General features: G+C 43.5%; 1 protein-coding gene across 11 annotated transcripts in view; it reads right to left on the bottom strand.

The window, feature by feature from the left end:
- NTM (neurotrimin) overlaps positions 1–27,720 on the bottom strand; it is a 943,341-nt gene that overhangs the window by 395,536 nt on the left and 520,085 nt on the right. For 10 of the 11 annotated variants that reach the window (XM_082683276.1, XM_082683280.1, XM_082683281.1 and 7 more), the window contains one exon: positions 8,616–8,700. In XM_082683276.1, coding sequence (XP_082539402.1) covers positions 8,616–8,700 — 85 coding nt within the window. Of the gene's footprint in view, positions 1–8,615; positions 8,701–10,265; positions 10,351–27,720 lie in introns of those variants that run through there. The other variant, XM_082683278.1, reaches the window with a different exon arrangement.

Raw genomic sequence — 27,720 nt, 5'->3', positions numbered from 1 at the left:
CAAGTTGGCCAAATATGCCCAAATAAGCCCAAATATCTCAATCATGTCAACCACAGAGATTTGGAAAAGCAAGATAAGCAAAGGGGGAGATTTCTATCTACAACTTAAATTAATTTGAGCTCCATGGCATACAGTTGAAGTGTAAAGGTCTGTTTTTTGTGCTTCCATTGGTGATTTCTGTGATCAGTTTCTAACACCAGGCATACCCGTCTTACCCCAGACTTAAACAGAAGAAAAATCCCAAATGCACAGAGATTTCTTTCTCAATTTTCACCATCACTGTTCAAGTCCTGATCTGTCCTCTTCATGCATAGGAGATGGGAACGAATGGAAAGATTCCAACAAATTCAAGCCAGAAGGACTTAAGCACCCCTCCCCCAGCTGACTCCAGTGTAATTATCATGGAAAAATCAGTCTTCCAAGAGAAAAAAGTCTACTAATCCTAAATCTACACATGAACTCCTGACCCCACTCTTTGTTTCAGAGAACCAGCCTCTGCAGAGCTGTCTATATGGCTTTTTTGGGCAGGAAAGTCATCTTTAGAGACATGAAAGGTCAGAACTTGCTATGCAACAATCCTGTGATGAAAAACAAAGAAATATTATTCTTCTCACCCCCTGTCAGACGTAAAACAGTGCAAGAAATTATTTTAACTGAAGAAGAGTCCGAGGATCTAAACAGATATGTAAAGAAACACACAAGAGTACAATTAGGTTGGGTGGGGAGGCATTCCTCTCCTAGCAGATCTTTCACAAACAAGACCTGGCATAACAATCAAGGCGAGGCTACTTGGGTGTTCACACCACAACAGTTTATAATGAAAATTGCCAAATGTGTGAATATTATCTATAAATATACCTACATACACATGTGTACATATGTATATACATATGGAGAGAAAAAGAGTAATAGTTATACACTGAGCTTTATGTGCATTATATCATTTTAACCCAAAATAAACCTTTGAGGTATGTAATAACTGTTCTTTTTATATAGACAAATTAAAAACGTCTCCCAACTGCTCACAGACACAGTGCTTGAGTAGGGTTAGCCAAATCCTATCCCCCGGTGCATTTTCTTTCTAGCATACCATTCTTGCTAGAATATGAGTTAGTTAGGTCTTTGGTGGAAGTCTTTGCTTCTATTAATAGCACTCTAATTACACATTCCTATTATCTCCTCCTTCTCCTCCTTGGCACACATGTGCAATTTGGAAATTGCATCCTAAACCAACCAATTCCCAATTTCCTAAAAACAATACTATTTGGCCATCTATATGATGTTAATTGTATTGTTTATTTTTTATCAGTAATCTATTACACAGAGTGGAAAATCATCAACCTTCTCCCAAGGAAGCAAAGCAACCTCAGATAATGCAAAGATAATGTTTTATTCTACCCATCATTGGAGACTTTGAACCTAAGAGAATAAATATACTATTAACATTAATCATAATTTTTTTTCAAGATTCTCCCATCTTGAACGAGGCCAGTGGTACTACTTCCAATAAAACTAAAAAGAAAGTCTATAGGTCAAGGTCTCAGCCACTCAGCCTCCCACTGTCAGGTATCTAGATATACAGGCTTGTGGGATCCTCATAGAACTGTGTTTCTACCTCAGTTTTTTTTTTCAGTATCCCAGGCCAGAGAAATACATGACAATGTGCGAGGATTTGCTAACTCTCTATGAGAGAGCCCAAGACTGCTGATCTCTGAAGCAAAAGGTTAGTGGGAGAACCTGAAATAGACTGACTCTGAACAAACATGTAGACTGTAAGGCTGTGTAAGGAGAAGAAATTTCTAGAGGCCAATTGGGTCATTCTTTGTGTCTCTGTGTCATAAAACTTAAACTTTCCCATACCCTTCCTAAAATACTTCAAGAAAACAGATTCTTGTGCTCCAAATTCACCTGGTTTCTAGAAGAAGTACATCCTGGCAATGAAGCAAAGAAGGCATAGAATGAGAAAAGTCCTGTGGTACAAAAAGAGAACCAGCTTCAAGTCAGACAAAACTGGTTCCAAGTCCCAGGCTCAGCCACCATCTGACTGCGGGATGTGGGAAAATGGCTCATTTTTCTCAGTGCTCTGGTTTTCTGATCTGTAAAATCAGAATAATAATTGCATCCACCTGGCGGAGCAGCTCAAAGGATTAAATAAGACTCTGCTCATAGAGCACTTAGCACAGAGCCTGATATAGTGAAAGGAGTTGTCCCATATGGAATCAGAGGTGGAACAGAAGGCTAAGAACGCAGGCTGCGGTGCCAGACACGACCAGCAGTGAGGAGCAAACCGGGAGATAAATGCTAGCTGACTGTCGTGAAGCTACTAGCATTCTGCTTCTGCCCTTAGTAGGAAAAGGTGGCCCTCTTTCAGGCACAGGTAGCCCTACGCTAGGGCTCCCAGTCAAGTTGGGAAGCATGGGCTGGGTATCAGGGCCACCTCACTCTTCTGAAAGGCATCTTTGTGCAAGACTGGCGATCACTACCCTCATTATCTGTAAAACCAGGTGGCTCAACTCCCTGGTCGCTGCAATTCTTTCAAACTCAAAAGAAACATTTCTGCAAGGCACCTGTACTTGTAGGTGAGGAGCGTCAGAGGACCAGGGCCCAGCCTGCCCCTCTGTGCTCTTTGCCAGGTTCCCGTGACAACCAGCATACTCTTTCTCCTTCTGCCCCATGCCTGGTTGGGTTTTTCATTTTCCCATTTTAGCTGTTGGCTTCTCAAAAGGCTGAGTGTGCTTCCAGGAGCCTCCCTCCACAACCCCATCTGTCCACGCTCTTCTGAGCCACAGTCCACCGGCTGGATGGCTGGCAAACCCCGGAGGTGAGCACAGAGTGGCCCATCCTGGGAGGAGGCAGTGCCGTCAGAACAGCACATGCTTCCTGAGTGGCATTGCTATTCCGAACAAGTTAACTCATCAAGAACGGATCGATAGTTATAGCACGAGACAACCACTGCCAGCGAATTCCACGTAGAGAGAAAGAAGGATGGGCAGAGAGGTGTCTTTCTGTGCCCCTCCGTATTTGGAAAATGCTAATGTCCCCGAGCTGCCCCTGGGGTTGAACACCTCATCAGAGAGGAGTGTGTCTTCAAAGGCTTAAGGACTGGGTCCATAAGTTACCTGGCAGAAAGGAGACGCGTGTCATGGGTGTAGCTCTGAAATAACCGACAGTTGACACAGCCCATCTGTGTCCCTGACAGAAAGACACCAGCCCAGTCACTTATGTGTGTTTGTAACTCCTCAAGAGCAACCTCACACAGCTGGGCGGCTCGGTCAGAAATGACAGTCAGCCAGGAACATGTCCAGGGCAAGGACAACACAAAACAACTCCGGGGAAGGGACAGAGAAGGGCAAGGAGGAGAAGGCGGTGATCTCAGATTTCCTGCATTCATTCATGGAACAACTACTTCCTGAGCACCTTCGGTCGGAGACCTACTGGTGACACAGAGCTGAAGCAGACAGAGAAGGTAACTCTTCTCCAGAAAATTACAGCCCCATTGGGAAAGACAGGTCAGAAACACATAATCAAATATCTCAATAGGAAAACCTGAGACAGGAATGACTCCTCAGAAGAAACACAAACCCCAGATGGTATACCAGTGGAAGATGTGTGGAGGTAGTTAAGGCCAGGATGTCTATAGCAGAAAGGCAGGACACCATGCAGACTTTAGTAGCAAAAACTATGGACCAAGTCATGTGCTGGCTACTGGGATACAATCATGAAGAAGGCATAGTTCTGCCCTCAAGAGGCCATGGACTGGCTGGAGAGACAAAGAGAGAATTGATCTGTTCTAAAGTGAAATCCTAAGTGTTTTACATGATGCAAATAAAGTGTGCCACAGCTTCCTATGTTTGGAAGGGCACTCTATGCATTTTCTCAAATATCCAAACACATTATTTTGTGCTAGCCCATGGAGTTGCTATATCAAAACTCAACTTCAATCATGTACATTCCTCAGACTTTTTCCTCTTAACTCATCAAAAAAAAAAAAAAAGCATTGTGCAATCGCAAAGCATATAGTCTATATAAGTGACTTACTACTTATCTCTGATACTGACTTATCAGTATCACATGGTGTCAATGAAATTGACATTACCACATGGTGTCAATGAAATAATTCACTTTAGTAACTGTTGCCTTACTGGGAGAATCTACGATAGCATGAAATACATTCATCAGAATTGCCATGCTACAGATGGACACCTAGTGAAGTTCTCCAATTGGTGACATCAACACAGCTGGGCACCTCAGTCTCTCCCACTCCTCAGTCCTTCTTCAGTATTCCCATAGAGGAGCCCAGTCGGGAAGCTCTTTTCTGACCTCACGTTCACATACGCTAACAGGCATACTCTACTTCACCTCTTTGCCTTAGTCAGCTACCACTTTGCCTACATCCAGCTTTTTGAGTTGGACTCAATACCCTGGAGAGTCTAAGCCTCATGCCTTTTAACACTCCAAAACCCAGCTCAGAGCCATTCTTGTAAGGACCACTCAATAAGTCTTTGTTGGTGGACCACAGCTGTATTTTAAAATACATGATGAAGAAATGCGGCAAAGAGACAAATGGAATAGAGGCTGGGGGTTGTTTATATTTTGTTTTCATTCATTTTATTTGTTCAGGAAACATCTGGGAGCACACAGTGCTCATGATATTATACCGCAGGATCTCTGCTTTCCAAGCACCAGTTGCCCCCCAAAGCACAAGGAGAAAGAACACAGAAAGTTCAACAACATTGCAGTAGAGAATCTAAGCCAGAATGACTAGAGGACACTCAAAGTACTAGCAAGGTATTAGAACACAGAGTGCGGTGGGCAAAACGTGGAGCACAAGATCAGGGAGCAAGGTTCTGAGTTATAGCCCCAGCTCTACCCCTTGCTACTTGTGTGATGCTACCGAAATTCCCCGCTCTGGGCCTCTGCTTCCTCAGCTAGGAAATTGAGAAATTAAGTGTATATCATGGAGTTGTTGGGAGCATTAAATGTACACAAAATACGTAACTGATCGTATCAGTAACTACGGTAACTGATCGATCACTGGGAATGCTATTCATCTTATTAACAGTGTTACTCGTCAACTGGCTTCAAAACTTCCTATCTACACAACCTTAATCAAACCAAGTAAACTCTCCATGCCTCAGTTTCCTCATCTGCAAAATGGGGAGAGTAATAGCACCTACACCACAGGGTCTTTATTATGGTTAAATGTTAATATTAGGAAGCTAGACAACAAGTGAGATACTATGTAAAACAGAATTCTCCCTGACACAGAGCAAGTACTCCCTAAACCTTGGTTAATGTTCTTATTAAGGCACCTCACCCTTCAAAAAAAAAAAAAAAAAAAATATATATATATATATATATATATATATATACACACATATACTTATTTATATAAGTATACATATATTTATATATGTATATATACTTATATAAATAAGTATATGTGTGTATATATATATATATATATATATGCATACAGACTACAGCAGGAGGCCAGAAAGGATGGGAGATTGCAAATTGTTTGCGATTCCTTTCAGGCTGTCAATGCCACAGCTGGATGAAAGGTTTCCCAATACCTCCACAAGGATCGTTAGTGCTAATTGGATGAAATAAAACATTTTTAAAAGTTTCCTCACATTAGAATCTGCTGCTGAAGCATTCGTTCTATGGGGACTAGGAGAGAACTTCAAAAAATAAAACTGGTGAGAACAAAAGCAGAATAACACAAAACCAGAGCAAAAAGTCCTCTGCTGGTTGAGAAGTAAACTACAAGCATGGCCCTTTCTGTCAGCAACCGTGAAGTGGAGAGAGCAGCCCTCCAGGGCAGAACAGAGGTGCTCAAGGGCCTCCCTAGTTGTATTCTGTGTAGCTTGGTGGCACGCTGAACAAAGATGGAGAGAGAAAGGAAAGGAAAGAAGAAGGGATGGAGGAAGAGAGGAAGGAAAAGAGGGAAGAAAAAGAAAAGATCCACATAAATACACAAAAAAGCAACAAAACAAAACACAAAAACAAAAAAACCCAGAGCCCTGAGCTGCTGGACAACTACAACCTAGAGTCAGGTTATGTGCAAATGTAGCAATTTTTGTGCAAACAAAATACATTCTGAAATTCCTATTTGCTTCTTTGCACACAGAATTACACAGTGCAGAGACTATGCTTGAGAGTTCACCCCAACATGGTGGCCCTCATTTGTTCCAGGGCATGGACCCTGAGAAGAATGAAGGTCATCCTGCAGAGCATCCTCTGTGCAAGGCGTCTGTGACACCTGCTGCCCAGTTCACATCCTACATCAGGCTCATGGCCAGTGGGTTGGTGTTAGTCACACCCTAGCTCCTCTAATCTCTGCTCTGTAGGGCTCCATCCACAGGAATGGTCTTCCTTCTGCATGTCAGTCAGACATCCAATCCCAGGGACTGGCACAGAATGGCACAGAATGGCAAGGTCTGTCCTAGGAGGGCCTTTATGCCATGGCAGAGTTGGGTCTAAAGAGGAAGCCCCATCATATTCCACTTCCTCCATCTACACCCAAATAAGACCAGAGCAGGTGTCAAAAATGTAAGCAGACTTAGGGCCTGGAAGGGACAGGGACAGGGAAGCCCAGGCAGAGCAAGAAAGCCCTGGAAGGAAAGGTAAAGATAGAGAAGCAGCCAGCACATGATAATGCAATTTTAATGAGAAGCTGTTCCTAACAAAGGCCCATGCCCTGGCTCATCATCTGCTGAATTCAGCCACTTTCCGGAGTCTAGGTTCTCATGAACCTTGGGGTCTCGCCTCTGGGGCTGAGACCCAATCCTGGCTCATCCAACCTCCATCATTGTTTATACGATATGAGACCATTGTCTGTTAGGGCCCCTTTACTGTTTCTTTTACACAAATCTCTACAGAGCTAACTACCTTCCACCTTCTCCTTGAAAATGCCATCCCATCTGCTCCTAAAATGTTCTCCATGTGAGAATGACTCTTTCTTACCTCCTGGGAACTACTGCGTGCAGCTAAGGGTTAGGGACAAAGGGAACATCCAGAGAACACTAAATTCATCACTGCATTGTGGTAGGGCTTCATTTCTGTATCTCTCATCAAGTAGTCTGAAATCACAGCATTTTTAGAGCTCCATGAAATTCCCTTATAAAGCATATCTAGTAATTCTGGGGTGGGAGGCAGTTAGATATTTAACCTTTGTTCAAATATGTCCCGAAAGGACTTGGTGGAAGAGGTAGATTTTCTGAGCCAGTGAGTAATGAGAAATTCACTGGGGTCATGGACATTAGCTCCCCAAAGGCAGTGGAAGATGGGATGCTTTACAGGCCCTGTGTGGGTCCTTAAATCACACACTTCCTTTAACAATGGCCTGACTGTCAAGTCCTCATCCTCAACATTTTCTGTCCTATGGGTATTTCCTTGAGGGTACCATCTATAAACAATGCACTTTTAGGAGAAGGGTCACCAGGGACAAAGGAATGGACACCAGCACCAAGATGATCTTTCCAAGAACCTTCATATGCAAAAGACAGGAATGTTACCATGTTGCCTTACAGTCAGCTCGATGGCCCAGTTTGAGAAACTTTATGTAAGAAGGCATATTAAGAGGCAGAGAAATCATATCAAAGAGAGGCAGAGAAATCACTCTTCCCAGGAACCTTCTTAACTTCTACCTCATGCTGACTCTTTCTAAAATTCTAGAGAGTAAGATCCCCCATTATAATCATCATAAATTCTCTGTTACCCTCTTACGAGTGACGCAGTGTATAGACACCGGAAATTAAGTTAACATGTCAGTAGACAGGGTAATCAGGGACATTGACTCATCCCACCTTACACAAGACATAGCCAAGATTCTTCTCCTCCTCAGTTTCTGCAAGACTTAACCCCAGAAGCCAATCAGGACCCATCTCAATGCTGAAATCTGTCTGTCTATTCAGTAGGTGAGTTTCGCACATACTGCTTCAGTGGACAGCACCAAGAGAGAACAGCTAACCACAGTAAATTATATTTTCCATGGACAAATCACATACATCTCCATGACTTCAATCTCAGAAAGCCATGTTTAGACAAGAATAAACATGTCCTTCTACCCACCAGCTCATAGTATGAAGGCACTCCAGAAAAGCTCAGATACAGTCCATGCCAGGACCAAACAGCAGCTCTGCCAGAGTACAGGAGCCCACTGGCAACTCCCCATGCCATGGGCAGAGTGAAGGCATTCACACGAAGCCACACTTGTCCTTTGGGACTCATTAACTTCAGAGATGACTGTTCACATCGAGCCCCCGCCAGGTCCCCAGTCACCATGGCCACCAGGTTCGGGCACACACAGTAACCAGGCCACTGTCCTCAATCCCGGTGACTCCCTGCCTCAGCCGCCTCTCACGCTTACCAAGTCTTGAGCCAACGAGGCCAGTTTTGGGGAAACAGATCATTTCCCCAACCTCTGAGCGTTTCCCTAACACCACCACGTTCCCGGGGCAGAGCATTCAGCTCATCCATGAATCTTGCAGCCCAAGGAACCAGCGACCTCCATGCCAGCTGCTCCGGAGCACACACCTGCACCCCTGCCCCTCTCCCCCAACAACCCATACACATCCTTGTCAGTTCATAGAAGAAAAACAGCTCCCTACCTGAGGGTGGCGCTCTCCCCCTGCCGGACCGTCACGTTGTCCATAGCTTTGGGGAAGGTGGCATCTCCGCTGCGCACGGGCACTCCTGTGGGTACAAGGAACAGCAGCCTGAGAGACACGACCACGAGGCACTTCCAGGGCAGGAACAGGTACCCACAGACCCCCATCCTCGACAGCCACAACTTCCGAGAACTCTGGCTGCGGCGCGGCACACACCCCCCCGGGCGAACACAGGAAGTGGGTGGGGTGAGGAAGCGAGCTCAGGGACCCAGCAGTGAACTAGAGGCGACCGAGACGCGCGGGAGGAGAAAAGCGCGCAGACTCCTCTAAGTCTAATATTCCTCCCCCAAATCCGGCCTCGGGTAACCAGTTTCCACGGAGGACAGCGAAGGGGGCTTCCTCGCTGCTGCTTCGGCCAGGGAAGATGGCCAAGAAAAGGGAAGCGCAAGGCAGGTGCAAAGGTGTGGGCACGTCTCAGGAGTCCCTTCTTCCCGTTAGCAGTTCTGACATGGCACTTTGGAGTGGAGTAAGCACTTTGGTACCATAAGGGGACAGAGGGTGGGTCAGATCCGGCTCCCCAGAGGTGGTCTGCAATTCCTCAGTTCGAACAAGGGGAAATCCAACACTTTCTTTGTAAGTTTCGGAGGAAGGACCGCCGGCAGAAAAACAATCCGTAACAATAGCCAAGATGGAAAGTAGAGCACGCAGAAGGCGGCTCCGCCAAGCTTCGCGCGATCCGGATCCAGGGATCCTGCGGCAGCCTCCGGTCAACTTCCTCCCAGCCGAAATGCGCGCTGCAGCCGCTGCGATCCGGCGGGTCTCGGCAGGGCCAGGCGCCGCTGCGGTGACCGAGGCGGGAACGGCCCGGCTGAGCGCACCGCGGCGGGCCCTCGCTCGCTTCGTCGCTCGCTGGGGAAGGCGAGGCGCAGCCGGCACCGGAGCCGCGCGGACGCCACGCTCAGCGGCCGCCCCCGGCCTCCGCGCCGCCTTCCTCCCGGGAGCAGCCCCGACGCGCGCGGGCCCCGACCGCCGGGGTTGTCATGGCAGCAGCTCCATCACTGACCGCCACTTTCTCCTGGGCCAGCGGCGAGCAAGCGGGCGGACTGCGCGCTCATCCCGGCGGGCGGGCGCGGGGCGCCGGGCGCGGGCGCCCACCTTAACCCCTGCCGCGCCACGCCGTGGCAGTGCACCAGCCAAGGCGAGGAGTTTAACCATTTCCCCCTTTGAGAAGCTGTCACTTCCAAATTAAGAAGAAAGGCAAAGTTACCACACAATCTTAATAAGCCCAAGACATCTTAATAAGGGCACAAACTAATTAACTAGGAAAGGAAAACCCTGCAGCATGCTTGCATGCACCTTTAAAATTATCAGATTAAATCCATTAGCATTTAGAGTAAATTTACAGTGTTGGAAGGATGTTTTAGAATAATCTAATTTTTATTCAGTGGTCAATACCCACCCCACCAGCTCTCCACTTCCCACCCCCACCCCACCCCATGGAAGCTACTTTCCAGCACTGGACACTCAACATCACCATACTAAACAGAGATCTTCCATATATAAAATAAATGCAAACTCACAGAAGCCCCTTAGTATGTGAAACTGGCAAAATTGCATCAAAATTTTGGTCAAGTTCAGACACTCACTTACATTTTTATTCTTGTTTTGTCGACCTTAAAAGATGCTAGTCCTGCAAAAGTGCTCATTCAGATGAGTGTGCGCTACTTGCTTTATTTATACCGTGGACTCCCATGTTCCCTGGGTTTCACGGTTTTGCAAAGCTGATTTCATCTTAAGAGGTGTGTTTTTCAAAATCTTGAAACCCAGGGAAAAAACCTGGATTTGTCTCAGTTTCCGTCACTTCTCCACTCTGGCTCCTGTCAGTCCCTGCATACGTACATTTTAATTTCTCCCTTAAGTCTACCTCAGACCAAATGTGCATTTCCCTTCCTAAGTCTAACCCCTGAGCTGGGGAGAAACCCAGAGCAGCCCAGCCCACAGAGCAGTGCCAACATGAGCATACTCTCTCCTCAAGAACTTCCAGGTCTGAGGCCCCAACACTGACCCAGATTCTCCCAGGGGATAGAGAAGAGGGAACCAAAGGTGACTTTGTTTCTTCTTCCCTCTACTTTCTATCAGATTCAACAAGGAAGCTTGTTGAAGCTTGTTATTCAACAGCTGTTAAATAACAGAAACAATGTTCTTCCCAAAGCCATCCAGCGAACACCAAAAAGATTGAATCATTCTAACTATAAGAGTTTTGGTGCCAGAGAAGTCCTTTCACCTTGCAGGTAATAACCACCACTTATACGTAGATATCATGTGTGTTAGAGGTGAAACAAGCATTTCACCCTCCTACTCTCTCCTCTAACTACTTTAGATTGGTAGGGATAGAGGTAGGGTGGGAGCCGTACTCCAGGATGACAAAGATATACTGAGCAAACGTGTTTTTCCTTTTTAATAGTTGACTAGAAACTGATCAACCAGAAAAGTTGGGAAACTTTACATTGAAGATCTCAATTAATCCATCATTAGGGTCATTTTTTTTCTCTTCCTCTCTGGTGACTTCTCTTGAGATTAAATTGTCAGGGAAACCCATCTGCTATTTTTGGCCAGCGGGGACTATTTGATGTATAACACCAACAAAATCAATTGTCAACTTATGGCTGCAACAAATGACTTTACTATGGGGGGGGGGGGGAGCAAAAGCAAAAACAAACAAACAAAAAATGACATCTATGGAAACCAGGAGAGTTTTGTTTATATTTAAAAAAATCAAAGAAGGAGAACATATTTCTGCATCAGTGTATTCTTGCAAGACCCTATTTTATGTCCATTTTATAATGGGGAAGTTTGGAAGTAGTAACTAAAGAGTAAGATTGTGTTTGCTGACTTATAGTCTGCTGAATTTGGGGTTCTTCTTTCCCTAAAGCCATGGAGTTACCTAAACGATCCATATATACATTTTACCTGTCCCTCATGCTCCCCCACCAACCCCTGTGTGTAAACACATCCCCACAACCTCAGCTGGAAATAATTACAGTGGTGGGGAAGAGAGAGAGATTCCTTCTGGGCTTTGGAGTCATTTCCCTACAGTCTTGGAAATGGCAGGGATAATTCCTTTTATAATAAATTCTAGTCCTGGATCCTGCATCTAATTCCCAAGTAGGTACAAACGAGCATTAGTTTTTTGCATCTGGGAATGTGGATAATGACAACAACCAGCCTTCCCAAGGGACCTACATACATGATTAACTCTACAGGAAAATACTTAGAAATCCATTTAAGGTGGAAGATGCTTTATTAATATACTTTGCCTGCCACCACTTCATTATTATGACTGGGCAGAAAAATAATTCTTCATAGGGGTTCTTTAAGACATTCAGTTTATGCCAGTCTGCATGCCATTGATCTAAGACAGTAAAACCATCTTTGTCGCTGGCCCTGAAGGGAGAGTGCTGAACTGTAGCATCAGGCAGGAAACTCAGCAGAGCTCGGGCAAGGCTCAGGGTGCAGAGAGAAAAACCACTTGGAACCTCCTACCTGCCCTCTGGGCCCAGGGATGCAAACTTTATTAAAAAATAGGAGTTTAGAAAGTGGCGAAAGACCAGAGATGACCATGCAGTTAACAAGGCAGAATCCATTTCATTTGGACTCCTTGATGAAGTTGTTTGAATAGATGAAGATCAAAATCATATGCCACCTCCCTGCCCATGCTCTAATCCCTAAATATAACCAACACTTAGTGGCTTATCTTATATCCTGTCTCGTGCTTCATAAAAACTGCTGGATTTATTTTATTTTTCCCAGCATATCCAAGTTAATGAAAAAGGGATGACAGTCAGAGCAATTTCATTATTTGTGTTCTTTAGAGAAACAACTTCCTTTCTGCCTCCTGGAAAGCAGTTTCCTAACAAGAGCCCACCTCCACCTTCTTCCCCCCACCCCCGTCTCCCTCTCCTTCCTCCCTTCCCTCCTGCATACACATATACTGTACACATAAATCAACTTGTCACATCTTGTGTCTGTGCTGACAGCTGTAATTGCTTCAGGTTATAAAAATATCTATAGGACAATGCCTTTCAAGCTCTCTCTCTCTCTCTCTCTCTCTCTCTCACACACACACACACACACACACACACACACACACACCAAGCAAAAGAAAACAATCATACTTCCTATAATGATCCTTTGACTGCAAAGGGCGAGGGGATCCTGCTGTTCAGACCTTGGAGATCTGGCAGGCAGGTGAGGAGACAGAGATAGAGACCTCTGGCAGCAATAGCATCTGCACACTAAAGCAGAGTTGAAACAGGAAAGAAATTCCCAGTGATAGGGAAACTGGTGGCATGGTTGTTTTTGTTTTACTCTGTTACCTACAGCAAACAAGCCTGGGTTAACTACTAAAGAGCCATGAATATTCCACACACACACAAAAGACCAAAAGAAGAGCACTAGCTTAAGAAATGCCAGTTCTGCTTCTCCTTCTCTAAAGAGGCTAAAGGCCCCCCTCTCCTGGTGGAGATTCCAAATAGGAGCACAGGCGGGAAGATGAGAAATGCAGGGCAGTTAGTGTGGCTTGGCACAGAGCAGACATTGAAAAGTTTAATCAGAAAGAGTAGTGTGGGTCTGGATAAAGAGCTACCTCTAGGGGAGCAGGGGTGGGCTGGACTCTGAAAAAAATGCATGCCATTCTTTTCCACCTATATGAATATAAGATCAAAATAAAATCATTGTTCATCTGGGCTAGAGTCCAGCATGTTACGATTTCAACAGATAGAGCAAAAGAGCAACTTGAAGAAGGGGAAGAAGCCTCCGAGGAGAAAAAAGGGGTCACAAATAGAGAGAGGAGAAAAGGAGAGCAGGAAGAAGTGGCAAAGGTTAGGCTATCTATGGACTTTGAAAGCCACTCACCTTTCTAAGAGGTACATGAAGAGGAGAGATGGTCAGAAGAATAATCGGTAGGTAGACAGAAAAGTAAGGGAGAGCACAATGAACGATTAAAATCAAAGTACCTTGAAAGCAAAAGCCAGATGCCCGAAGGCGCGCGTCCCATTCTACCGTGGGGCAGAATTTTTCCTTACCTAGGTTTTGGGTCATAATAAGAATCACGGAATGATCTGGTGAGAGGGGACCTTGGAACATACTTCGTATAACCCACTTATTTCATAAAGTGGGGGATTGAACCCAGGAGGGAAGGGTCATTATCATAAGGACATAAAGGTCATAACTGGTAAACCAGATCGACAACTCAGGATGCCTGGCTCCTGTTCCGGTAGAGCTTTCTGCTACACGTATCGGGTAAGGACACTGTTTCAGAGCTAAGGAATAAAATATCTCCTTTGGCTGCTACACCTGTGGGCAAGAGAGAGCACTACCAAAGAACGATACTACTACTGCTCAGAATACCGCTGGGCATCCAATTATTCAATTGAATTCAGTGCATTCAGTAAACATTGACAGGTAGATTCTGAGCTCTTCCGAAGCAGCAGGAATCTTGCTGGATTAGTGCTACAAGAACAAAAGACACAGTCCCTGCCTTTGATTTGCTTATAGAGCTGTTAAGTTTGACAGTCGTCTTATTTTTATTTGCATTCATGACTTTTGAACTTACAATGAACTCAACTCCCTGCTCCCTCTGAGTCCTGAGAAGATTCTGATTGGCTAAGAGAAGCAAGCTAGAATACACCTCCTCCTTGGAATCCATTTGACCCATCAGCTTGTGCAGATTTCCAGGCACTGACCATGGTTTTCCAAGCTTCATTTAAAGTGACATTAGGAGAGGAGGAGGTAGACTCGAGGATTTACAAACATAATTGAGAAATGCCTGTACAACAAACAGGTGTATAACAAAAAGGTGTGTTTAGTGCACGCTAAATCCTAGCTCTGGACTAGGCAGTGCACTTAAGCTGTACCCTCATAAAGCACACGGTCTAATAGGGAAGATAGACATTAAAGAAATAATTTTACAAAAGAGTAGATCCGGTTGTGATAAGGAGGACATAAGAGAATGGGTCTGACAGAAGGTTCTCATGGAATCTGGAAGATGAGGAAACGTCCCCACAAGAAATGATTTTAATCGGGGACTTGATTGGGCGGAGATGAAGGAGGCAGGTGGTGTGGGCAAGAATCTCGCTGTGGGCAGGCTGAACAGAAGCCACACAGCCCAAGACCAGAAGGAGTATGGACAGAATCTCCCTTTCATATTCTCAAGTTGTTCTCATTTAAACTAAGGACTGGGGGCGCCTGGGTGGCTCAGTGGGTTAAGCCTCTGCCTTCGGCTCAGGTCATGATCCCAGGGTCCTTGGATCAAGCCCCGCATCAGGCTCTCTGCTCAGTGGGGAGCCTGCTTCCTCCTCTCTCTGCCTGCCTCTCTGCCTACTTGTGATCTGTCTGTTAAATAAAATCTTTAAAAAACAAACAAAAAACAACTAAGGACTGGTACATCTGTCGTACTCTGAAAACATCTGACTCTTCCAACACTCTGCATTCATTTGTTTACTGATGTTTTCAGTACATATTCATCGATGAAGAATGAACCATGGGCTTTGGAATCAGACAGACTAGAAGCCAAACACTCATCATCTTCCTCACTAGCTGTTGTGACCTTGACTTTGGGAAAATAACTTCATTTGCAAAATAAAAGTCATCGTGGTGCCTAACACAAAGTGGTTGTGTGATGAAGAAATAAGACTGTAGATGTAAAGAGCGCGACAGGCCCGTCACACACACAGTGGGGGTGAAAATGCAGGCATCACTGTGCTGGGACTGGCCGGAACAGAGGAGCGCCGGGCCTGATCTTCAGAGAACCCAGGGGCAGCCCACTGAGCACAGGCCTGTGAACATCACCAGCACACATATCCTGAGAGGTTTCATCACACAGACAGCAGACATTTCATGCTGAGATGTGGTCATAAAAGGGAAGTAGTTTAGCCTTCAAACCAGGACAGGAAGAGGGTGCCCCTCCAGCTCCCACCAGAGTGTCTCAGCGTCGGTGTTCTACAAAAGCAACAGGATGGAGGCTGTGGGAAACAGCCTGGGCTTGAGAAACAGGCTCGGGCTTGCTCTTCCTGTGGCAGCCTGGGAACTTTGATCTGTTGCGCTCCCACATATGAGTGAAACATAGTGAAAGAACCTGAACAAAAGACAAGACACCTCCATCCCATCATTAAGTGAGCAGTCTGCTCCAACTTCCTTCAGCTCCTTCCACTCCTTCCATGGACTCTTATGCCCTTCTTTGTTGCTGTGTGCCTGATGGCTGAACTCAAAGCCTCCTCAGACTCATCATTTGATAAGATCCTGTGCTTGCCTCATCTTTCCTAATTCCTGCCATTGTACCTCCCAGAACCATGTTTCAGGATTAGCCTCATTATTTCTGTAGAAAGGAATGAGGGGTCCTTGAAGACATCCCTCTACCTGCATAAGCATACACCAGTTCTGGTGGTCACCAGAGGCAGCCCTGCTAGAGTCGGGTTAGTGTTTCTCTGAATGACAATCTCAAAGCCCCCAGCTTGGAACTTACCAACCCAAGTTTACTGTCAGAGAAACTTGGCTTGCCTCTACCCCTGAATTCCTTTCTCCCCAAACAACTGCTTTTTACTCATTTCTCTCTTTAAAGTTTCCTCTGCATTTTCTTTAGTGGTTTTACTTCTTGCTTGTGCCAGCCAAGAGCAACAACAGAAGAGAAAAAAATTGCTCAAAAAGATACAATGTCAGTTGTACTTTTTACTGGAGGGACATTATATGACTATAATTTTGCAAACAAAGGATATGGGTTCCCGTTTCAACTTGGGCCATCATTAGGTCACTTTAGACAAGGCATTTTTTTGAATTCTTGGTTTCTTTTTCTGAATTTTTAGTGGCCAAGAGAACCTGCATCTTCATGCTACATGCTTCTTTGAGAAGATTTTATCCTCCTAATGCATCTAAATGGGTTAATGCCCTCTTAAAAGTTAACTCCTAAGTGGTGATGCAACATGGGGGCTTAAGTGGGTAGGAGAAGAATAAATGAAACAAGATGGGATTGGGAGGGAGACAAACCATAAGTGACTCTTAATCTCACAAAATAAACTGAGGGTTGCTGGGGGGAGGGGGTTTGGGAGAAGGGGGTGGGATTATGGACATTGGGGAGGGTATGTGCTTTGGTGAGTGCTGTGAAGTGTGTAAACCTGGCGATTCACAGACCTGTACCCCTGGGGATAAAAATATATGTTTATAAAAAATAAAAAAACCAAACAAAAAAACAAGACTCAAATGGAAAAAAAAAAAAAAAAAAGTTAACTCCTAGAGTAAGATGAGGTCTCCATAGTGGGGGTACAGGGTATTGCCTGCCACCTGCTGGCTGCATGTGGAGGCTCAAGTTGCTTTCTCTTTGCTTCTCAAGGAAGAGTTTGGTTTAGGTGACTTCCAATGGCCCTTCCAACTCTCATAGCCTATAGTTTTAATGCTTCTTGACACTATCCTCAAAAGCACTTTATCCTTCATATTCACTTATCAGTCCTTCCTGGGGAGAAAAAGCCCCCCTCCTCATGTCCTTCCTCTCTCTCCTACACTAAGGTATGCACTTCACAATTCAGAATGCTTTGAAAAAAGTAATAAAAAGAGCTGCCCCGTATCTAAGGCAAGATGATGGCAGAGCCAAGATGATTAAAAGTCTTCCGATAAAGGGTTTCTTTAAGGAAAAGAAAATCCCACAATGCAACCAGCAATGTTAATCTTCAATAAATACGTTGTTAATATTTAACTGGCATTTATTTAAACTTACAGTAACTGTCCTATTAAATCTAAATTAATTGCCCACTTGGGAATCTTCCCCTAAAGCCTAGCTGGGACATGGCTGTCTAGATCATAGTCTATGCTAGGCATCCAGCCATAAAAGAGAATATTTAAGCCATCCTTTTAAGACTACACTCTTAGAATCTCATGGTTAGAAGGGTCTTAGAGGTCAACTCAACTAGTAAGTTTTATACCCTGTGTCTTTTGACTTTGGGGGGGCCTATTTTCCCCACCTCTGCGTTAAGAGCTTATTGTGTGTTCCCTTTATCTCTATCCCTCCTCTTCTTTTTTATTTTTAATTCCTCTCTCTCATTTTCTTTCCTTGCTGTTAGAATTGTTTTTTCCTCTTGGACTTCATATATGAGATTCATTTTGCTGTGTTTCTGTCTCAATCTCTCCTCAGTTTCTTAGGATAACCATTTGGGATACTTGGCAAATTCTACATACACACATATAGATGTATACATGCAAATATATGCATATAAATGTTACATGTATCTTATGTGTCACAAAGACCATTTTATAATAACTGTTGTATACACAAGACTAAGAGCTGTGAAATAATCCCTGAGTCACACTGCTTTACAAGGGGCAGTGAGAGTGTAATTGGGTAGAACTGATCTTTGCTATCCCTGAGATCAATCAATATTTTTTTTATTATAAATGTGGTCCTGGCTGAACTTCTGGGATGTTATTTTGCTTTGACTGTAACACATTTACAACATTGCTACATCACACACACACATCCACACACTCACTCCCTCACTCGCTGGTTTCAGTAAGTGCATTTACTAGAGCAACCTGTGGATTAAAAAGAAACACCTAATCAGATGGGTTAGTGTTCAAGCTGAGTTAACTTTCCTCAAGAAGTGGGACATGATGGAGATTAAAATAATTCACCCGAAGGTTTCTAAAGGTTGAAGTCCCTGAGTTCAATTTGCGAAGTCCTCACTGCCTTACAGGGGCCTGAAGAGGGGGTGGTGGAGAGAGAGAGAAATGGAGCAGAAGAGAGACATGGGCAAGTAGGGGAACATAGGGGCATGGATGAGGAAAAGGTGGAGGATTGGAAGCTATCCCACAATTTTTTTTTAAAGATTTTATTCTATTTATTTGACAGAGAGAGAGCTAGCTCAAGCAGGGAGAATGGGAAAGGGAGAAGCAGGCTTCCCGCTGAGCAGGGACCCTGATGCTGGGATCATTCCCAGGACCCAGAGTCATGACCTGGGTCGAAGGCAAATGTTTAGCAACTGAGGCACCCAGGTGCTCCCATCCTACACATTTTTAAGAGGAATACATGCATGAACCATTTACTTGAGGGAGGCTTGCATTTGCACTGCCTGTGGAAGATATTCTTCTTTTGGTATCTAACTCAACTAATACACAAACCATCCCACTTCATTTTTCCTTCTTTACATCAGCCATTATCAAGTTAATCTAAAGACACCACGTCATCTGTATAGTGTCTTCAGTTAAAAAAAAAAAAGTCCTCCACATCCAAAGCATCTTTATTCTGTATTTTATTCAGTCTTAGAGATTCAAGAGATAATTGAACACATTTCTATAGGCTTTTTCATCATCCTGACTTTTACTTTATCTGCCCATCTTTATGCATTACCATTAGGAGTTTGGGAGCTTTCACAATGAAGCAATGAAGGCTGAAGTGAGAACATTTCATTCCTCCTAACTTGAGAGTAGACATAGTCTTTCCTTCCTGGAAGGAAGTGTTTTCCCTAAACCTTTTGTACACCTTCCTCTGGTTTGTCAAAAAGCACCTAAGGGATGCTGTAGTTAAGGAAACAGAGCCACTTGTGAGTGGTTTGGAAGAGTGGACTTACCTGGTTCACAGGTAGCACTGAACTTGGGTGAAAAAGAACAGACAAATGTTTTGAGTGTACATGTGAATAAGGGATAACACGTGAAAATAATTTACCTAAGTTTTCACAACAGTTTTGACAAGGTGTCAAGATCAAAGATGCATTAAAAACAAATGCATAATGAGGAGACAATCTTCTTTTTCAAAGGTGGAAGATTAGCTTAAAGCTAAGGCACAAATCAAGAATAGATTGACATATTTCTATATGGAGAAATTTTAATTCCAGATTCCCCACACGATCATTGCCGGGACCAATGAAATGTAATATTTTTATCAATAACGTCAAAGGCAGTTCATAGATAACTCAACCAAGTTTGCAGAAGATATTAAGTTCCCTTAAGTGGTTAAATCTGCAGTTGACATGGATGAGCTGCAAACAAACCACAAAGCTTTGTAAGTGTGCAGAGAAGTAGACAAATGCAATAAAACATATTTTAGGAGAAAACATCTAAAGTGTGCTTCTAAGGGACACATGGGTGGCTCAATGGTTAAAAAAACAACTCCTGATTTCAGCTGAGGTCATAATCTCAGGGCTGTGAACTATAGCCTCCACATCAGGCTCCGAGCTAGACTTGGAGCCTACTTAAGATTCTCTCTCCCTCTCCCTTTGCCCTTCTGTTCCACCCTCTATAAACAAACAAACAAACAAACAAATACATAAATAAATAAAAATAAAGTGTGCTTCTAAGATCCTGGACTCTGGGAAGTGGAATTAGAAACAGCCATCCCGAGTGAACGGAACATGGATGTTGAAGTAAACAGCTTTGGCTTGAAGGCTGAGCTCTTTGAATTATGAGGTTCACTCTGGATGATTTTCTTACCTCTCAGAGCCTCAATTATCTCCTCTATTAAATATGAACATCTACTCATATACTTGCCATGAGGAGTAAATGAGATGGTATTTGTAAAATGCCCATTGAAAACCCTGGCATTCAGTACAGATGCCACAAATGGGTGCTAGTGGTTCTTCTTTTACAACCCAGAAAAAACTCGTTGGAAATAGTCATGGCCAGTGACTCCCAAACTACGAGTCTTACAACACATTTTGGAGTATGATACTGTTGAATACTGCCTGCAGATATCAGAATATTAAAAAAAAAAAAAAAGAAAAAAAATGGTGAGTCACACATTTTATGAAACCTATTAAAAGCATATTGGGAAAAATAGAAAAAAAAGAAAGAGATGCTACATTTATTCAAACTTACTGTGTATAAATTCTTCAATATTACTTCTAGTAGTTATTATTATAGCTCACAAATAACAGAGGAACCTCATACGCCTGGTTTCTGAAGTCAGACACCAGGAGTCACTTTCAATATCTCCTCCACCCAGCTGCCCACTCTCACATAATCCAATCAATCCTTCTCCCTCTCCTGGCTGCTTCTTCGAAATATCTTTCATATCTGGCCACCCCGCTCAGCCTCAGCTGCCCACCCCTGGCCTAAGCCATCATCCCTCCTTATTGTCTTCTCCAGAATGGTGAGCCTCTCTCTTATGCGGATTTCTTTCAGTTGCTCTTGTCAGATCTATTTCAAGCTAAAAATGGGAACTAAAGGATTCCCGAAAATATGGCCACGTCCGTCTGCTGATTCAGTCTTTCATGGCTTCATGCAGTAATTTAAATAGAGCCCCACATCTTTTTTAAATTTTTTAAAGATTTTATTTATTTATTTATTTATTTGAGAGAGAGAAGTGGGAGGAGGAGTGGAGGGGGAGGGGCAAGCAGACTCTACACTAAGCACAGAGCCCAGCACGGGGCTAGATCCCATGACCTGAACTGAAATTAAGAGTCAGAAGCTTAACCGACTGAGCCACCCAGGTGGCCCAAAGCCCCACGAGAACCCCCTGATGTGCCTTCTGTTTTCCCCTTTTTCTCCTGTCACATCTTCCTTTATTGAGCCACATCAGTCTTTATTTGAATCTGGTCTTATTTTGAACTAGCACAAGTCACTCCTCCTCAACTCTGGGATTTTTCCCATGATGAATTCCTGCCTAGGATACTGCCCCTGAATTTTCTTGGCTAAGTTCTATTCATCCTTATAAGTTTTAACTTCCCCCTAAATACCTGACTGTAACTGTCTCATTGGAAGAGGGTAAAAGCTGATTGCATCAGGAGTTGTAGTATGCACAATCCTTTTAATCATTTAAACTCTGTCTTTTCCTCTGTTATATTCCTGAGGCCCTAACACAATACTTGGCACTTAATAGTGACAAGTATTTGGTGAAATTAAGTGAATAGTATAGCTGGGGAAAATTCCAAAGTTAAAAAGATTTTCTGGCATTTGGTATTCATGAACTATAAAGATAGGGTGGACATGACTTAATGACCAAACTCTAGCTAGAAATTTAAAAACCCGAAGCACCCCCAGAAATTGAAAGATGAAAGTTCAAGGATAAAGACAAGCATGTCTGTATAAAAGGTTATACAGGCAGAAATAGTATCTAAATAGGATAAGGGAAGGCTGGGATAAATTAATGGGTGACAGACGTATACTGGTTTATTAGGTTAGGGGTGTCTGATGTATATCTCTAACCTTTGAAGTAGGTTTCCCATGCAAAACTGCCAATGTTGAAAACAGGTAACTAGGACATCTGAATTGATGTGACCTATGTGACCTTTCTAATGTCATGTTCCCTTCTATTCAGTAATCCTATTGTCCACAGCATTGGAGACAATGGGATTATGCTTGTCCTTTCCCCCTGTACACCTTACATACCATGTCTACTCAGTGTGAGGATATTTAAAATGCTATAAGAAAGTGTGTGTGTGGTTTGTGTGCAAAGTGAACCCTGAGCAGGGGAAAAGCTCATCAGACTGCCTTCTGTTCTTATCCTTCTCTCCGATGGTTATTCTCTTCTTGTCTGACTCCTGGTCAGGAGGACACCTTGGTGTCTTAGGACACCTGCTCTACCCACATTCACTCTTTCCTTCAACATTGTTTCCAGGTGTACTCCAGGCATCTTGGCTCCCTTGACTGCCTCCTTCTGAAGGCTTGACTTCCCACAACCAGAACTGGGTTACAATACATCTTTCAACTCTGGATCCCATGACCTTTTCTCTCCACTTCATTGTTTCCCTGTGTGAGCTACCTTCCAGGATATGATGAAGAGAAATCAGTTTTACATATAACTCTTCATTTTTCACTGTAGTGGATGATCACTGTGACAGCCATAGTCCAAAACAAAGATGTTGAAGGCTATGTGCCCAGCTTATGCTCCTTGTGATTTGCTTCTCTACAACTTCATTTGGGGAACTCTGTTAGTCACTTTCATTTCCTGGACACAGCTGCAAAATATGCACGGGGCTCCAGTGCTTCAGAGATATGGGAAGCCCAAGGCCAGAAGGGCTCTAGAATAGTTTCCCCTAAATCAAGATTCAAATAAGTTTATTGGAAAATTGTTTCCAATTGACCAGCTGGGGTGAAAGCAGCCTTCTTACATTTATGCCATGGATCTTTGCAAAGTAGGTGGTGTGATACAACAGAGCCTGTGAGGCTCTTGGGCCAGCCCCCAAGGCTTCAGTCTGCTGCAAAGATGAACATTAGAAATAATAGTACAGATAATCAATGGATGACAAGTGGAGTACTTATTACAAAGGAAAAGTGCAAGATTATAAGAGAACAGAAAAGTAGACACTGTCTTATTCATAACCACTCTATCTCAGCACAGAACAAGGTAAAATATAGGCAATAATAAATCAATGTAAGATGGGTGATTGAATGAATAAACATGTAAAAACATCTAGACTTTGAAGTCTCAATATTTTTCCATGTGGCCATTTAATTGCTCCTTCTTCTGCACAGACACCTCTACCGGACCCCTTTCTTTTCTCCAAGGGACAGTAGAGTTTCAAGGAACTGAGTTGCCCTTTCCATCTTCTTGTTATTTATCAGGCCAAAATAAGAGAAGCTTATAAATCAGGTTTTATAAATATTTTCTGTGCACTCCTTTTGCTCTTGGGAAAGCTTACTCACTACACTCATAAAAATCTACTCTAATCCCTACAACCAACTTATGACCTCCTAGCACACTTCATGCAAGAATAACATTAATAATATTAGCCAAAGTGCTTGGTTTGAACCTGAAAAATTTGAGAAACGATCTTATAAATTATTTTCCAAAGATACCATCTTTAAGCATTAACAGGCACAGAGACTTTGACTCTGAATTCTGGGAATTGAGCATAATTACATGGAAATTGACAGGACACATATGCCAAGAATCCTGTTAACCTTTAATATCCTGAAAAAAAAAAAAAAACCTCTCCTTGTAATTATCTCTTTTTCTGTCTTAAATGTTACTAATGAATATTTAGGGGCATAAGCAAACATGGAAGTGGTTGGATGGTAGAATTTTGATTGTTGTTTGGAATCCTAGTTTTCCAGGTACTCCATGAAATAAGGAGGTGCTAAAAAGAGCCCTTGGAATTTGACCATTTCCGCAAGTTGTTTCCATCTTTTTATTTGCTCTGCTCTAGTTCTCTGCTTATAATTCTCCACGCTGAGTAGAAGCTCCTTTGCATCTGTAATTATAGTGAAAATGTAGGTCTGAGGGATTCGGTGTCTAATGCAATTCCTGACCTGTTCTATGTCTTTGGAAAAGTCACTGCACCATTTTAGTGCTTCAGATTTCCTTTCTGTGAAGTGAATATAATGACATTTAGCTCTAAGAGCAACAATATTTGCATAGCGCTTTAAACTTTACCGAGGACATTTACATCCCTTATCTCACCTGTGTGCGCACATCTCCTGCATCCCCGCCCCTTTCTGGACTCCACTAACTACTAAGGCTACCCTCATTTCTTTCCTCTACTACTTTAATTAAATCTTAACTCATCTTTCTGCCCCCCAACCCTGCTTCTACCTCATGCTTTCTCACAAGGGTAGACTCCTTGGGGGGTAGCAAAATGGTTGGGGGAGAGAGGAGATTGGCTGTCACCATAATTATAGGGACACTGCTGCCACTTCGTGCATGGGGGCCTGGAAGGTTGGACATTCAGTGATGCACAGGATATTCAGTCACAGGTGTGGAGGCACTGAGGTGAGCCAAATCTCTTTCTTTTTTTTTTTTTTTTTTTTTAATCTAAGCCTAGGATGTCCTCCATTTGCTATATAAACAGAACATTTTTGCAAAGTTTTAATTCTCCCTAATCCTCCAGGAATGAAACTACCTGCAAGCTCAGAGAAGAGAGTGCTTTGGTTTGTTCATTAGTTTGAACAATCACCGATTTAAAAAATCTCATGACCAGCAGCATCTCTTCTCACAAGATTTGAGTCAACAGTACTAACCCTGTTTTTTCTCTACTGTAGCCATCACATTCACAGAGAGTCTATACCAGAACACAGGCATCCACATTTCCTCACATCTTGTGGTATTGCCGAGTCCCAAAGATGTATTTTATGCTTATTTGATTATCAATCACTTTCCACTCATTTCTCTCGTAGATCCATTATACAAGCCATTTTTTAAAGAAAGTGTATAAGTAGCTGATTTTGTCCATGAACTTAATTTTGCATAGGAATGGGGATGTGACAAATATTTTAAAATTAAGACTTGGGTCAGGAAAAGCAGACAGCTCCTGATATAAACAATCCCATACACAGAAGTGAGCTCTATCTTTCCAAAGCATAGCTCAGGAATGTTTGTTAAGTGTTTCCTTCCTGTGTCATATAGCTCAAGTTCCCAAGTTTGGCAATCAAGACCCCTAGAAGTATCCCAAGCCAACTTTCTAGGTTTAGTCCCTGTTGCAGCCCCACCTCTACCCTCACCCATCATCCCTTGATTCTTCAGCTTCTCTATGTATCTCAGACACTTGACTATTTGGCTCTGTCAGAATTCCCATCCCTTCCATCCACAGTTTTCTAAATCCCACTGGGACTTCAAGGAGCAGTTAGAATTTAATTTCCTTCATGAAAAAAGTTGCTTTTACTGATGTTCCCCCTGCCCTTCTCTCCCTTTAGGTAAAAATCAAACCTTTTTTCAGGACTTATATTATATTATATAGATATTTATAACATAAATTTTTGTATATTTGTCTGAACTCCTCTAAGCTCCCTGAAGGCAGGTACCATTTCTTGTTCATTTCAGACAAGCCCAAGGCTTGGCAAAGTATGTGGCCCAGAATATTAGTTCATTAGATTGAACTGGCCTCTCAGTAATTGAGAGAGATAGACTAGGTACCATTATCTTTATTTTACGCATGAGGAAATTGAGCTTTAAGTGAGTTCTGAAAGGTTATTTTATGCAGAGCATCGAATTGAGGCATGATGTAGAGGGGAACATATTATTACCTCCAGCTCATTCAGGGCTAAGAACTGCACCTAGAAAAACACCTAGAGAGGCTGGCCTACATTTCTGCTGAAAGAAAACAAAAATTTCCATTTCTAGGTCAGCTCTCCAATGTAAATGTTCAGATTTGTATCACTCTGTATGCCATCGATGATGGCAAATCTATCTCTCAAAGCCTTGTTACCAAATAGAGCTGCAGGTTTCCCTCTTTTTTAAGACTATGCTCCCAACAGAATTTAGCCAGAAATAAGACACGGGTTTCCCAGAAACCTCCTCTGGCTCACCTGGTGGTGGAAGGGTCAGGCTCCAGCTGCGCTCCCTGGCACCGCTCCAGCCTTGACTGAACCCATCCATCACAGGCGAAGCCTGCCCTTCTCGCACGCTGCTTGAGTTGGAAATGGAAGTGGCCTTTTAACAGAACATTGTCTTAGGATTGTGTGAAGCAAGGCTGACAGAGAAAGGAAGATTCATTCCTGACACCAATCATACTAATATCTGTCACCAAAATGACATTTTCCCTTTAATGATGAAAAATTCATCAGGAAAGAGGGAGGAGAAGGAACAACTTTCATATGCTGCTCTGGTCTAATAGGGAAGAAACCTTTGCTGCTGTGGTGGCTGGTTTGCAATTTGAGAAGAGTGAGGGAATGGCCAGTGCGTTTACTGAATAGGCACGAGTGGTGCTTGGTTTGGAAGGGAAGGGTGCAAGCAGATGGAAGCCTGGGGGTTAGGCAGTGTCGCTGGACATCTGACTAATTTCCCACCAGGCCTTCTGCCTGTTTCTTTCCATAGAACAGCCCCCATTCCTTTCAGGGCCAAACAGGAGCTCAGTAATGGTTTGCAGGACTGCCATATACATATTTTACCATGTCCGGTTTTGCAAAGCAAGTAAACCTCACAGGAATGCAAAGCTGCTGGCTGTGCCCACGCTCTCTTTCACATACCCTGTGATGCACACCAGAGCCACAATAGAGGAATCCAATCTACAAGGCAAGCACCACGTGCATATCCTGGAGGGCCTGCTGTTGGGGATGACCCGCTGGTGGGAGGAAGCACTACAAAGCCAAAACTTTGCAGCCTGACCACACATTGGGGCAGCGACTGCGGACAAAGGAATTAGGCAAGCATATCATTGGCCATTGGAGAGAAGCTGCGCAATTGTCTCCGGTGTTTGCAGAGTAAAGAGTTTCTGACATATCCCAGATTTTTATCTACAAGTTGATTGTTTGCAAAGATGCTAGGTGCTGACATCTGTATAAAATTCTTTTATTCTCCCTTCCTTTCTTTTCTTCTGGCAGAGTCTGCTTCCCATGACAGAGGCTAAAAATGCCAGATATTCACTTTCCTGTCTCTCAATTTGCAACCATGGATGATCACTCTACACATTAGATGGGCTGGATATTCTTCCCTAACCAAGAAGAAGGAGGCGCATTCTTTCAGACCAGCACGAACCTGACTTTGACCACAGTCAGCTGATGGTGCATGGGGTGGACAAAGGCAGTCACCAAAATCTAGCATCTCAATCATGATGAAGACTAACAGTGAGGCTCTAGATTGCAGGGACTGTTGCTGAGTGTTTGGATACCATACCTCCAGGCTTCTTCGATGTCCTAATTTTCTAAGACTCCATTAATAAAGATTCAGTAATTTTCCCCCCAAAGCAACCAAAGTATTGCACTTCCATTTGACCAGGAAAAATCTGTCAACTTTAGGAGTATGGCACTCAACTTTAGATTCCTCTACTCAGCCCTGAGCTGCTTTTGCTCTTTGTGCATGTGCCTTCTGCTTTCTGTTGCCAGCTTTCTCTGATGCCCTCACTTTTATAAACACTGGCATACGCAGGCTGGTTAATGCACTCAAAATCATAGCATGCCAGGATTCTTCTTAAGTTTTTATGCTTTTGCAATTCCTTATGCCGTTAATTAACACAACACCCACCCATTAGCTGATCTGCCAGCAAAGCAACTCAGCATCATTATCTTCTTCACGGAAAAGGAAACTGAGTCATTTATGTCCCTATATTTGCACAAGTGGGCTTCTGGCTCCCCCTTTCCTCCTCCAGCATTCACACTTTCAAATGTATTTTAGACCAGCAGTGATGTGATTTCAAAGGGCCTTCACCTGAACAATCAAGCCCCTGAAGGGGGTTTTTAAAGGTTTTTAAAACCT

Source organism: Mustela nivalis (genome assembly GCF_964662115.1).
Source record: "Mustela nivalis genome assembly, chromosome: 9".
NCBI classification, from domain to species: Eukaryota; Metazoa; Chordata; class Mammalia; order Carnivora; family Mustelidae; genus Mustela; species Mustela nivalis.
This window is presented reverse-complemented; position numbering and strand designations above follow the sequence as displayed.